The following is a 13278-nucleotide window of genomic DNA, read 5'->3' on the forward strand; positions in this document are numbered from 1 at the left end:
GCCTGACTGTGTGTCTTTGTGGAAAACAGTAAATATGCAGATGTTTTTTTGTGCTGATGACCTCTAACCCTGTAGACAAACACAGTTACCCCACAGAGAGGCACTCAGCAGCAGGTCAGCTAGGTTTATTGATGTATGCGTATTTGTGTGTTGCAGTTTGTACTCAGAGAAACAGTACACACAGCATTCTCGGAATTCTCCAACAGCACTTTATTTCCTGTGACGTCATTGGCTCAGGGCGTCACCCTGGCATTGCACAGGTTGGTATAGCAGCAGTTCCAGCCTTCTCTGGAGCAGTTGTCCAGCCGAGTGCAGCCTTTCTCTCCAGACTCTAGATAGTGAAGGTTCCACACAACAGTTTTACTTCAGTCTCTAATGCAGATCAGTGTGTTTTCATCGATCTTAATTTTAGAACTGTAACATCCACATTCTGTTAATTTAATTTTACATGTAACATTTTTTATTCTACATCTAAATATTCAAAGTCTTACACTTTAAAATGGAAAAGTATAGTTACAAAATTAAAGCAAGTCTATTTTGAAAAATAATGAGTCCAAATGAACAGCTTTCAGTGTCCACGTGTGGACTTTGACAAAAACATTTTTTTACTTTAACTCCAAAGAATAAAAACAATACTTCTTAAAAATGTAAATCTGGATGGGTGGAGTAGATACGAACAATTTATTTTATTTCTAAAAGCAGGTGAACATACGTATTCACAAAAGAAGATTCTTTGTAGATTCAGCTTCTCCAACATAGTGCATAAATGATTTCCTCAAATACAAATTTCATTTAGCTATTTCTATTTATGATTTCTTTTATTTAAATAAATGCAGATACTACAAGTTAACAAGCAATGTAATGCAATCTTTTGCAAACAAGTATGAATTCTGGCACCAGTAGAATGTAGAATTTCATATATTGGTTGTTGAATATACTGAGGAAACTGAAAATTGGCACCATTTTAAAATGTTAGTAATATTACTTTTAATTACCTTCACGCTGACAGACAGACAGGTAGACACACAGGCAGACATGGAGAATGATAACAAACAGGGAGGGAGCTGGGCAGATACTTACTCCTGGTGTAACAAGCCTGCTGCACTTTTCCATCGCAATTAAGTCTTTGGTAAATGATGAAGGGGAAATCGTGGCCATAACATTCAATGGGATGCTGCTGAACTGCATGTGAATCACAAAAAGCAGACAGAGTCATAAAATCCACAGTTCATCATGCTTATTGCATAGAAAATACCAAATGGTTAACACACTGACATTGTATTAGTTACATCAATTTGTGACTCACTGGCATTGTTGAAGCGAGTTTGAATGTGCTAAATAAATGATTGATTAGTGCGTACGAATGTGTGAGAATCAAACGTGTTTCAGACAGATTTGTCAGAGAAAAGTCTGAGGTAAAACATCTCATCTCAGTGCAACATTCATGTACAATATGTTTTTTTTAAAACTAACAAAGTTTAGTTTTTGGAAACATTCATTTTTCAGAGAAAGTGTGGGAGTACCTGTGCAGAGTGGCAGCAGCAGCAGCAACATCAGCATGCACGTCTTCATGGTGGGTTTTCCTTCAGTTTGACTGAACAGCAGCAAAGAGCAAAGTGGACTTTTGTCCTATTCACAAACACACTCACAAACACACAGAGAGAGAGCCCAGTGAACAAAGTGCATTATGCAGCATTTTTAACCTCTGAATAGCCACTCGCCTTGTCTTTACACACATGCATCATTTCAACAAACAAAGATCTGGTTCCATTCTGGTTCCCAAACCTCACTTGAAGCCAACCTTTGGTTCAGAATTACAGAAAGTAAGTCTCTTGCAAGCACCACAAATTAATAGAACCTGAAGTGGGAAGATCATCCCTGCAATGGTAAAAAACAATCGGTCTGGGAAACAGTGCTGAAGCCCCAGATCTGGCACCACCAATTCTCAAAAGTTAGAGGAGTTAAAATACATATGTAGACCGGCCCATATGATTCTTGTGTGACCTCTGTATGCCCTGTCTGAACGAGTAATCTATTTGTAGTATAGAATAAGAATGTGTCTTTGCCGCCAAAGTAATGATAAATGAATCCTGTGTTCCCAGTACCTAAACAGAAAATTTAAACATATAAATTCCTATTCTAACAATATTACTATTGATTTATCCAAACCAGAATCAGATAATTAGAATCTAACAGCATTTAACCTACTATTTAATATGTTTGTCCTATGGAGTCAGATTAACAAGGTTTATAAATGATAGCAATTGCTCTTGGAGGCAAGAGTGGGATCCACCCACCTTTGCCGTGACACTGGTTTCCACCATTGGTATCCATCATTGGTCCGGGGGCATCTAGCCTGGAAACATTTTGTGATCTCTCAGGTAGAGCTGCAGGATGTGTGTCAATGGTGAGGGACGTGGACTAGTTTGCTTAGCATGCCTGGAGACCTGAATGGATGGATGAATTCAAGCACCTGAAAGTACCACAGTTTGTGAAGTGGGAACAGGTTCTTTATATTTTTTGTCCAAACAGATGCTGAAGGCCATTGACAGCTGATGTACTGTACTTCAAGGACTGGCTTGTTGCAGTTCTCTGTCTACCTGAACCTAAGGGGAAAAGGACTACAGGGCCAACAGAAGTGGGAGCAGGTTCCATATCCATTTTGCTGGTGGCTATTCCACAACAACATGCATGAGTAGACAAACTGAAATGGCAGCTTCTGATGCCCTCTAGTGGTAGAACAGAAAAAAAAAACACACAAACACACATGGGTGTATGTGTTTTCCAGGCGTGGCTTAGTCACCGCACTGTTTGTTTATCTACATAAACAGACAAGAGGTTCAACTGTATTTGTCCTAGTCCTTTGTACTTAGGTAGTACATTGTATAATCGTGTCTCTCAGAAAAAGAAAAGGAATGCATGTAACAGATGCGCCTTTATTAAAATAGTTCACAGCATGTCTTCTCTCCGATACAGACAGAATTTGTTGAGGTATTAACTTCTATAACTTTAATGTACTTTAGAAAAGATAAATATTAAGATTAAATTAATGAAAAACTAAAGGCTAGTTGAGGTTCGTGTGCAACTTTTGTCAGAGTGTTTCTGGTAGCAGCTATAGCCATGACATCACTGTGTGCTGGTCATGTTGAAACAGATAGAAATAGCATGATTCATACATTCAAAACATACATAACATTCCTCTCCCTGCACAATGTAAAGAAATACTAAATTTTTCACTGTAAGCATTATGTTGAAATTCATATATTCCTTTAGAATTAGGTTTACATCTTTTATGTAAACAACAGCATTGGGAAAGTATAACCAACATTAGACAACAGCATAAAAAAATAGCATTTGAGCAAAACATTTCACCATTAACCACTATTTAACACATCACAAGCCCTTTGATTATCCATCACCACCCACCAATAGGAAACACTCAACATCATTTTGAAAAAATAGTCTGAATTCTTGATGAGCGCTCTATCGTCAATAGCAGCTTTTAAGGAAGTTGCACATAAAATGTCAAAAATTAAATGCTATTCTTTCATGGTAAACAGACTGCTCCATCATTTATTGGCTCAGGCGGTGCATCTATCAATTCAAACATATCATCAATGACTTGCCACAAGCAGTTTTCAAGGGGAAAGTCGTAGTCCACCAGATTTCACCATTAACCACTATTTAACACATCACAAGCCCTTTGATTATCCATCACCACCCACCAATAGGAAACACTCAACATCATTTTGAAAAAGTAGTCTGAATTCTTGATGAGCGCTCTATCGTCAATAGCAGCTTTTAAGGAAGTTGCACATAAAATGTCAAAAATTAAATGCTATTCTTTCATGGTAAACAGACTGCTCCATCATTTATTGGCTCAAGCGGTGCATCTATCAATTCAAACATATCATCAATGACTTGCCACAAGCAGTTTTCAAGGGGAAAGTCGTTGTCCACCAGATTGACCAGAAAGTAGTTGTCGTGGATATATCTGATAATCATCCGTGACGGAGACTCATCTTCATAGAGTTTGGCCCACTGCTCAATCCACAAGGCGAAGGCTTCATCCTTGAGAAAGACATCAAGAATTGACATCTGATCTTCATGCAAGTATAATTACATCTGCTGTAATCGGCACTTTTCATGACAGTTGAGTATAATTTTTTTCTTCCATTAATATTCAGATAATCTCCTTCCTCATTATTTATTACCTTTAAATTCTTATGAATCTTATTTTTCATTGTGAGAACTGCTTACAGTATTGACAAAACAACAACCTTGACCTTACCTTCCAATACATAAAGCTAACAGGGTCCACTACGGTGGGTTGGACAATTTCCCTGCCTGGGAAGATTCCCCATGTCACAGCATTCGGTCTCATCTCAGGGGCGTTCATCAGATTACGTCCCTGCTTAAAAGATATATATATTTAGTCTATTTTATAAGACACTCTTTTACAGAACAATGACTGCTGGAATCATAATTATTCTATTACAACTTGCCTGAACGTTAACAATATGGTAGTTGACCCGTGGCTCATACTTCTTGAGGACTTTGAGAAGAGCAGTCACATTTTCACTGGAGGTAAAGAACTCGAGATAGGCCTGTTGGAGACATTCATATTTTCTATTTAATGTACAACATAAACACTCCAGACTTTTCATATTTGCTATTTAAACGTCAACCAACATGACATTTCCCATAACATATTTCATCTGTACTATGTCACTTCTGCTTTGTCTCTATAAGGCTTCCTGCTGTCTAGATTATAGAAACGTAGTACATGGATTATACTATGCATTTTATACTGAAGGAAATAAGAAAGCATATATAGCCCTACTTTCTGAAAGACATAGCCCCCAGCAGGTCCCCAGCCTACAACAGGGTCTGTGGAGGGTTTGCCATTGATGTTGGGCTGGGAGTTGATAGTGAGCACTCCACGTCGATTGACCTTCTCCAGCTGGTCTTTCAGCAGGTTGGTCTCTGGAGCCAGAGGCTCGTCGTTCCACGGCAAACACATCACCTAAGAAGCAAGACACTATGAAGCCCAGTTACACTTCCTAACAAAGTCTGGTGCCTGTAGAGCAGGGGTGCCCAATACGTCGGTCGCGATCGACTGAAGGCAATGTGGGTCGATCGCATCGCATTCCAAAAAAAAAAAAAAATAAATTTAATATTTTTTTTTAAGCATATCCTTAAAAGTTAGCCGACACCGGCAAGTACGCCGTTGCACACCCTCATCTAATGGTCTATGAGAATAAAGTAGAGAGTGCACAATGTGTGTCAATGGTGAGGGACGTGGACTAGTTTGCTTAGCATGCCTGGAGACCTGAATGGATGGATGAATTCAAGCACCTGAAGGCACCACAGTTTGTGAAGTGGGAACAGGTTCTTTATATTTTTTGTCCAAACAGATGCTGAAGGCCATTGACAGCTGATGTACTGTACTTCAAGGACTGGCTTGTTGCAGTTCTCTGTCTACCTGAACCTAAGGGGAAAAGGACTACAGGGCCAACAGAAGTGGGAGCAGGTTCCATATCCATTTTGCTGGTGGCTATTCCACAACAACATGCATGAGTAGACAAACTGAAATGGCAGCTTCTGATGCCCTCAAGTGGTAGAACAGAAAAAAAAAACACACAAACACACATGGGTGTATGTGTTTTGCAGGTGTGGCTTAGTCACCGCACTGTTTGTTATCTACATAAACAGACAAGAGGTTCAACTGTATTTGTCCTAGTCCTTTGTACTTAGGTAGTACATTGTATAATCATGTCTCTCAGAAAAAGAAAAGGAATGCATGTAACAGAGGCGCCTTTATTAAAATAGTGCACAAGACCCCCCGTCAACAGAAATCGCGGACAGGCCCCCCGCCCCCCGTTGGAGAGGTAGATCGTTTACACTTGGTCTTCTTAAAAGTAGATCCCGAGCTGAAAAAGTGTGGGCACCCCTGCTCTACATAGAGTACATACAGTGGAGGAAATAAGTATTCGATCCCTTGCACATTTTGTAAGTTCGCCCACCAACAAAGACATGAACGGTGTATAATTTTAATGGAAGGTTTATGTTAACAGTGAGAGACAGAATATCAAAAAACAAATCTAGAAAATCACATCATATAAAAGTTATACATTGATTTGCATGAGTGAGGGAAATTAGTATTTGATCCCCCAGCAAAACATGACTTTGTGCTTGCCAACAAGGGTTTCTCCACCAAGTACTGAGGTCAGATGTTTCTTGTAATTGGTCACCAGGTTTGCACACATCTCAGGAGGGATTTTGGTCCACTCCTCTTTGCAGATCCTCCCCAAATCCTCAAGGTTTTGAGGCTGTCGCTTGGCAACTCGAAGCTTCAGCTCCCTCCACATATTTTCTATGGGATTAAGGTCTGGAGACGGGCTAGGCCACTCCATGACCTTAATGTGCTTCTTCTTTAGCCACTCCTTTGTTGCCTTGGCTGTATGTTTTGTCATTGTCTGCTGGAAGACCCATGCACAACCCATATTCAGTGTGCTGGCTGAGGTTGAGGACCTTACAGGCGTTGCAGGATTTACATCCATTACAGCGCAGTGTGTTACCAATGGTTTTCCTGGTGACTGCGGTTCTAGCTGCCTTGAGATCATTCACAAGTTCCTCCCATGTAGTTCTGGGCTGATCCCTCACCATTTTCCCCACAAGTCCAGATCTTGTGCAGAGCCCCAGACGAGGGCGATTGATGGTCAGTTTCTTCCATTTTCGAATAATCGCACCAACAGTTGTCTTCTCACCAAGCTGCTTGCCCATGTTCTTGTAGCCCATACCAGCCTTGTGCAGGTCAATTTTGTGCCTGACATCCTTAGACAGCAGACAGGGGATCAAATACTTGTTTCCCTCACTCAAATGCAAATCAATGTATTACTTTTATATGATGTGATTTTCTAAATTTGTTTTTTGATATTCTGTCTCTCACTGTTTAAGTAAACCTACCATTAAAATGATAGACAATTCATTTCTTTGTTAGTGGGCAAACGAAAAAAAGCAAGGGATCAGATACTTTTTTCCTCCACTGTACATGTCTATCAATACTAAGTACCCTTGGAGAAAAAACAAATACTGTCGACATCAAACAACTTAAGAGTTGGGGAACTCACAGTTTTCATTAAATACATCTGAAAACTCTTCACATCTGTTCACACAAAGTACCCCCCCACCCCCCCATCCCCACCCACAAGTATTAATTAATTAATTTTCCATTTTTTCCTACCTTGTGTCCAAAGCGGTTTGGTTGTGATGTGACGTAGCGAGTGAAGACATCACATACACATTTTTCATTCATCAGTTCCTCCCCCCACATCTGTAACAGAGAATCCTTGGATGATTTGCTCTTCAGGTAGAACAGGTAGTAGTCGGTTAACTCTCCAAAAGCTGGAGATGAAGAATTACCCCTGAGGACATTAACAACAGTAAATACATTAGCCACATTGACTCTATGGATGTCAATGACAGTGGGTCACAATTCAACATGGATTGATTTCTGTGATATGAAAAACATGGGAATGCAAAATCATGCAAAATAATGGAATCCAGTCTAAAAATATAATTAACTGATAATTAACTAATTAACTAATTTTAAAAGTATTATGTCAGTTAGAAATAAAGTATACTATGATGGCTATACTATATGATATAGCCATCATGGATGATATTGCCTTGGCCTTCAGCGCCACTGGAGAAATCTAGGAGTCATCTTTGACCAGGATCTGTAGTTTAATGCCCACATAAAGAAAAATTCAAGGACATTGCCAAAATCAGGCACATTCTGTCAAAGAATGGTCCAGAATGCAGTTGCACGTGTTCTGACCAAAAGTGAGAAAAGGGATCATATTTCTCCAATTTTAGCTTTGCTGCACTGGCTTCCAGTAAAATCTAGAATAGAATTTAAAATCCCTCTGCTCACTTTTAAAGCTCTTAATGGTCAGGCTCCATCCTCCCTTAAATGGCTCATAATACCATATTACCCCCCTAGAACGCTGCGCTCCCAGAATGCAGGTTTACTTGTGGTTCCTAGTATCTCCAAAAGCAGAGCCGGAGGGAGAGCCTTCAGTTATCAGGCTCCCCCCTTGTGTGACCACCTCCCAGATTTGGTCCGGGGGGGCAGACGTTTAAGAGTAGGCTTAAATCTTTCCTTTTTGATAAAGCTTATAGTTGGGGACAGCCAGGGTTGCCTTGGGCCGGTCCCTAGTTATGCTGCTCTAGACCTAGACTGCTGGGGACCTTCCCATGATGCACTGAGCTCCTCTGTCCTCCTCCCCTCTCTATCTGTGCATATCCATAACATTGAATTACCACCACTCGCTCTCGCCCCAACCAGTCAAAGCAGACAGCTGCCCACCTAGAGCCCGGTTCTGCCTGAGGTTACTTCCTGTTAAAGGAGAGTTTCTCCTTGCCGCTGTTGCCAAGTCCTTGCTCATGGGGGAATGTTGGGCCTCTTTCAATACTCTGTATGTAAAGTGCCCTGAGATAATGTTTGTTGTGATTTGGTGCTATATAAACAAAGTTGAATTGAATTGAAGTTATGGCTCGTGGTTTCATTCTCTATCAAATCAAATAGTTTAATAGCTGTGAAATGATAATAGTGGAGCCAAATTGTCACGGTTCTGTTACATGGGTCCATGTGTGCAATTGAACATTGGCATATACAGATTATTTCTATACATACAGGGGCGGAGAAACGAAAAGACAGAGAAAAAGAACAGAACTAAAACCAAAAAGTGAACCAGGTTGTGTAATGTTCATGTGAATTAAGACAAAGGGATGACAAACACAGCGACAGCAACTAACCAGCCAGCAAAGAATATGTTGATATATTTTTCTTCATCTATGATGAAGAAATGTGTTTCTCCATCATATCATCTAATCAATAATATTTAATAAAATGTTATTCAGTTTGCAATTGTTTGGAATTCACTATATTTTCATTTAATTTGTAATGCTCTGATGGAGGAAATTTATTTGATTAAAATAAAAATAAACTGCTATTAAATTATGTCTAAAGGGAAAATTAATAATGAAACTGATTTGATCAGGCCATAGCTGAGAGAAAACATCATGAATTTTGAGTGAATCATGAATGAGTGGTCCCTACAGGATGAATACTTTTTGACCACATATTTAAGAATACACACAATATAATGAAAAGCGTTTTAAACAGATTTTTTTTGTCAGATTTATGGCAGGAAGACAGAAAACTTACCATCTGCCATTTGGGAACTCATCCCAGTCCTGGGTTCTGTAAATGTAGCTCTTGGGTCTGGAAGCCCAGAAAATTGGTCGGACGTCCTCTACTTTCCGTTTAGGGTGGGCACTGACTGCCCACGGAAGAGATCGTCTGGAAGACAACATCACCAGTCATTTTTAATAAAATGGACCTAATGTGAACTATGTTGTATGTTGTTGGGATATTGTGTCAAAATGCTGTAAAGTTCTTCTGAAGTACTTTATGATGCTTATTTGTGCTGCTGACTAGATATCGGGGATGCTTCCACAACAGCCAAATAGTTTCTAACTTGTTCATTTTTTACTTCATTCAGTCAAAAAAAATATGATTTTAACTGAACAAAGTTGAGAGAGATCACTGACCTTGGATCTTCTATCCAGAGACCCAGCTGTCTCAAGACATCCATGATGGCTATTTCACGATTCAGTGTGTAGAAATGGAGACCAGGAACCTTGCCACTGTCTAGCAGTACACGGCACATCTCCACAGCTTGCTGAATTCCATAGTTGCTGATGGCAGCATCATTATCTTTGATAGGTTCAATGACTTTGGTGATCTCCTCCGGTACCTCAAGCTTGGACAGCTTGACAAGCTGACGCAGAGACTGGTAGCTCTGTGGGGCAACATTTTTATTGCCAGGGTTGGACTGATTTTCAAGTATGATAACAGATTGTAAAAACAAAATCAAATATCCATCAGTTATTTCTCTGTTGGGTGTAGTGGCAGTGTTTTTCCATGAGTGTGCATCATGCACTGTGATCAAACATGATTTTCAGTCAGAAAGAAAGGTCTTCCTTCGGACAGTTACTTGGTAACTACTGCTCCATGCTGGAGAAAGGAAACTGACTCAAGTTCCATTGCACATACTTACAGACTGAATAGATATGCAGGTATAGGTATACTAATACTAATCATACTCTAAAATGATGATGATTCCCAGGAATCGTCACAATCCCTGGAAATAGCAGCGAATTACCTGAATAGGAAAAATTCCAGGTAGAATGGGACATGTGATACCAATGAACCTGCAGTCTTCAACAAACTTGAGGAATGTGTCAGCCCTAAAAAATAGCTGGGTGATGATAAAATCTGCTCCAGCATCCACCTTCTCTTTCAGGTGTTTGAGGTCCTCCTCATAGCTCTCTGCCTCAGGGTGGCCTGTGGGGTAGCCTGAAAAAAAAAAACATTGAAACCACTTGATATGCCTTAACAGAAAGTTCAACTTAAACACCATCTACCCCTTCATCAGGAAGCTGAGAACATACCAGCAACACAAATGTCAAAGTAGTCATCAAACTCAGAGCGGATATGTTTGACAAGGTCAGTAGCATAGTTGAAGCCTCTCTCCTCTTCCTCCCAATCTGCTTCCACTGGGTCTGCAGGGATACCACATAGGCATTAGCCATATAATAATGATAATAATAAACATTTGGTTTCCTCTTTTATTAATGGGTTAGTAATGTGAAAAGGTCCATTAAATGTATTACCGTAAATGGTTTTCCTTCAAGAATATTTAAGGTTACATTAGCTCCCCTGTCCTCTTCACATTATACAGTAATGATAGTACAAGCAGGTGCTCAGATAATTGCACTGAAGTTTTCTGATAATAGAGCCATTCTAAGCTTACTTCACAAAGACAGTAGCTCATCAAACTATCACAGGGAAATTGATAAATTTGAGTCAAACAACTTTTTCTTGAATGTGAAGAAGTCAGAGGAGATTATGTTCGATCCCAAAGCTGGTAGGTACTATAAACCAGTAATTAAGATCCGCCCCCGGGCCGGACCAAACACACGCCTGGAGGTTCCCCACCCCCGCTCTAAGAGAAACACATTTCTTGAGTTCCTGACACATTTCGTGCAGCATGAAAGGCACCTTTCCCCCTTACCTCCTCTTAGTGCCATGATGTTCTTGAGTCCTAAACGCTTGGCTTTAGCCAAGTAACCAGTGAGCTTGTCTTTGGTCTGGTTGCAGCAGGTAAGGTGCAGGATGCTCTCCAGGCCACAGTAGTTTACTGCTGTGCTAGCAATCATTATGGAGGAGGTTTCTTTGTCTGAGCCTGGATCTCCTGCTGGGTGCCATGTAATATCTATGAACAGTGGCCCTCCAGAGCCCATGCGGTCAAATCTGAAGAAGAAAAACACACCATAGTAAGGAAAATCCACTTCTTACAATCACTTAAACCTAGAACAGGTGTCATCATCTGCCTAGTTCAAGAAGGCAATAAAGGCTGCCTCCCTAATTTTGTACACTCTTATAATTCCCTGATTTGATGGGTACACCTTGTAATTTTGCTTTGTTCAATTTGCAACTTTAATTCCTTAAAATGTGAAAATGCTTATTTGAATTGAGTTTAACATTGAGTTATCTTTAAAACAAACATCAATTCTAGAAAATAGGTGAAAGGGGTCACAGTTATCTACAACAGGGTTTTGCTTCGCTTTTTTAAGGCATGTATGTATCATGTATATATCATGTATGTACCTGTAAGATACTAATAAAGGTTTGTCTTTTCTTATTTGCTTCTTGTTCTTCAGGAAATGTACGTCATGTTTACTGGAAAGGACTTGGACTACAATCCAGTTTGACATTCCCTACCTTGAGATGAGGTTAACAGCCCCACTAGATGTGCGGGGGGGGAAGAATTCCAGTGAGAACCAGTGATCCCCGGACTCTATCCTACTTCGCATTTTGTCCCGCAGCCTGTCTGAACGGTCTGCATCCAGCAGTGGAGTGGAACTTCGGGAGCTTTCCTTGGAGGTCTCCCCGCCGCTGTTGCTGGCGCCACTGGAGTCACTTTTGCATGACTGCCAGGTACTTTGAAACTGTTTCACCATCATGGTCAATTTCACTATGAAAACGAAATCCAGAAGTGCATCCTTTTAAGCATCTTTCTTTGTTTTCTTTCTTTGATTGAATTGTCTTTACTGAATACATTTGGTTTGATTAATGTCCTCCCTTCCCGATCACTCCACATCACATACTTTTATTCAATAAATATGAGCCCTGACCATATGGGAGTGAGTGGAGTCGGAGCTACCGGTACTTTTCATCATTTCTATGCCGTTCAACATATCTATAATTAAAATTGGCATAAACCTTTCGTCTTAAATAGAAAAAAATATGTAGCTATAAATATCATTTTTGTATCTTACTCATTTGTCTGGGCCAAAATAGTAGACCCAGCCGAGCGTACTAGCTGAAAACGAGCAATCTGTCAATACGATACAAAACAACGGGACACAGAACCGTTGCCGGCTCTTAACGCACCTTCCGCTGTCAGCTGTCAACTTCGTGTTGTCGGTGTCCCACGCTGCAGATAGACGTGCTAATGGAGCTATCCCTCATCCTAGACCAGATCCTAGACCTGGACCTCCATCTCCTTATTCTCGATTTTTGCCGGTAGGCAGGCCAGCTGATAGACAAACTCCCGCCCCCATGTGGACTGGCGTGTGGGGCAGACATACATATCCAACGTCCAAGTATACAATATTTGTTTCCTCTAATAAATTGATAATATGTCTGTGTTTTCCTACTGTAAAACCTCCTACTGTTTATATAAAAATAAATAAAATTTGCATTGCATAGATCCTTGCACTAATGTAAAAATTTGCGGAGGTACTGCAGGGGGGTCGCGAAATTTGTGATTGAGTAGACAATTATTTTTATTTTTTTATATATTTTATATATTATATATTTCTCCTAATCAATTTTTTTCCCCACAAATGTAAATGTCTTTAGACATTTACAGAAGACTCTTATTCAGCTGGTTTGGGTGGAGAATCAGCCATGTGGATGAATGTTACTAATAATGTAAAACATGAGGAGTTCTTGGACACTTTTATTTTGACAAAGTAACTCTCAGAGGCAAAAAGGTTGGAGACCACTGCTTTAAATACACAATTACGTAAATCCAACATACTGTAGTGAACGGATGAATGGCGGCAGAAGATATTATCTTTCATCTATTACCAATTTGTGTCATTTGATCTACTGTGCTGTCAAACGAATCTATAAAG

General features: G+C 40.0%; 2 protein-coding genes across 3 annotated transcripts; both read right to left on the reverse strand.

Annotated features, from left to right (window-relative positions):
- Positions 1 to 186: 186 nt before the first annotated feature.
- Positions 187 to 2350, reverse strand: LOC143012907 (uncharacterized). Its single transcript, XM_076166247.1, has 4 exons — positions 2298 to 2350; positions 1524 to 1629; positions 1081 to 1182; positions 187 to 331 (listed from the first exon to the last, which is right to left on the reverse strand). Exons 1-4 carry the CDS (start codon positions 2322 to 2324, stop codon positions 234 to 236), a joined length of 333 nt encoding a protein of 110 aa, XP_076022362.1. The 5' UTR covers positions 2325 to 2350; the 3' UTR covers positions 187 to 233.
- Positions 2351 to 3086: 736 nt separating this feature from the next.
- mthfr (methylenetetrahydrofolate reductase (NAD(P)H)) lies at positions 3087 to 12645 on the reverse strand. Of its 2 annotated transcripts, XM_076166243.1 has the most exons (12): positions 12530 to 12645; positions 11858 to 12110; positions 11148 to 11386; positions 10525 to 10635; positions 10236 to 10429; positions 9622 to 9872; positions 9236 to 9370; positions 7247 to 7427; positions 4844 to 5026; positions 4506 to 4607; positions 4292 to 4411; positions 3087 to 4071 (listed from the first exon to the last, which is right to left on the reverse strand). In XM_076166243.1, exons 2-12 carry the CDS (start codon positions 12097 to 12099, stop codon positions 3847 to 3849), a joined length of 1983 nt encoding a protein of 660 aa, XP_076022358.1. In that variant the 5' UTR covers positions 12100 to 12110; positions 12530 to 12645; the 3' UTR covers positions 3087 to 3846. The 2 variants fall into 2 exon arrangements, with proteins under 2 accessions (XP_076022358.1, XP_076022359.1); XM_076166244.1 differs by lacking the exons at positions 3087 to 4071; positions 4292 to 4411; positions 4506 to 4607; positions 4844 to 5026 and adding an exon at positions 5838 to 6837.
- Between the last annotated feature and the right edge of the window lie 633 nt (positions 12646 to 13278).

This window comes from Genypterus blacodes, unplaced genomic scaffold (genome assembly GCF_046128005.1).
Source record: "Genypterus blacodes isolate CSIRO-AG114 ecotype Tasmania unplaced genomic scaffold, CSIRO-AGI_Gbla_v1 ptg000156l_1, whole genome shotgun sequence".
Taxonomy (NCBI): Eukaryota; Metazoa; Chordata; class Actinopteri; order Ophidiiformes; family Ophidiidae; genus Genypterus; species Genypterus blacodes.

What these genes read in the sequence shown, in the direction of transcription:
- LOC143012907 (XM_076166247.1), bottom strand. Translation starts at nt 2,324, where the DNA reads ATGGTGGAAACCAGTGTCACGGCAAAG. An exon ending in AAACCAGTGTCACGGCAAAG is followed by an intron (nt 1,630 to 2,297) that starts GTGGGTGGATCC and finishes GTTTGTGAATAG; the next exon opens with GACAAAAGTCCACTTTGCTC. An exon ending in GCAGGCTTGTTACACCAGGA is followed by an intron (nt 332 to 1,080) that starts GTAAGTATCTGC and finishes TTCACTATCTAG; the next exon opens with AGTCTGGAGAGAAAGGCTGC.
- mthfr (XM_076166243.1), bottom strand. Translation starts at nt 12,099, where the DNA reads ATGATGGTGAAACAGTTTCAAAGTACCTGGCAGTCATGCAAAAGTGAC. An exon ending in CTGGAATTTTTCCTATTCAG is followed by an intron (nt 9,873 to 10,235) that starts GTAATTCGCTGC and finishes GTTGCCCCACAG; the next exon opens with AGCTACCAGTCTCTGCGTCA. An exon ending in GAGTTCCCAAATGGCAGATG is followed by an intron (nt 7,428 to 9,235) that starts GTAAGTTTTCTG and finishes TAATGTCCTCAG; the next exon opens with GGGTAATTCTTCATCTCCAG.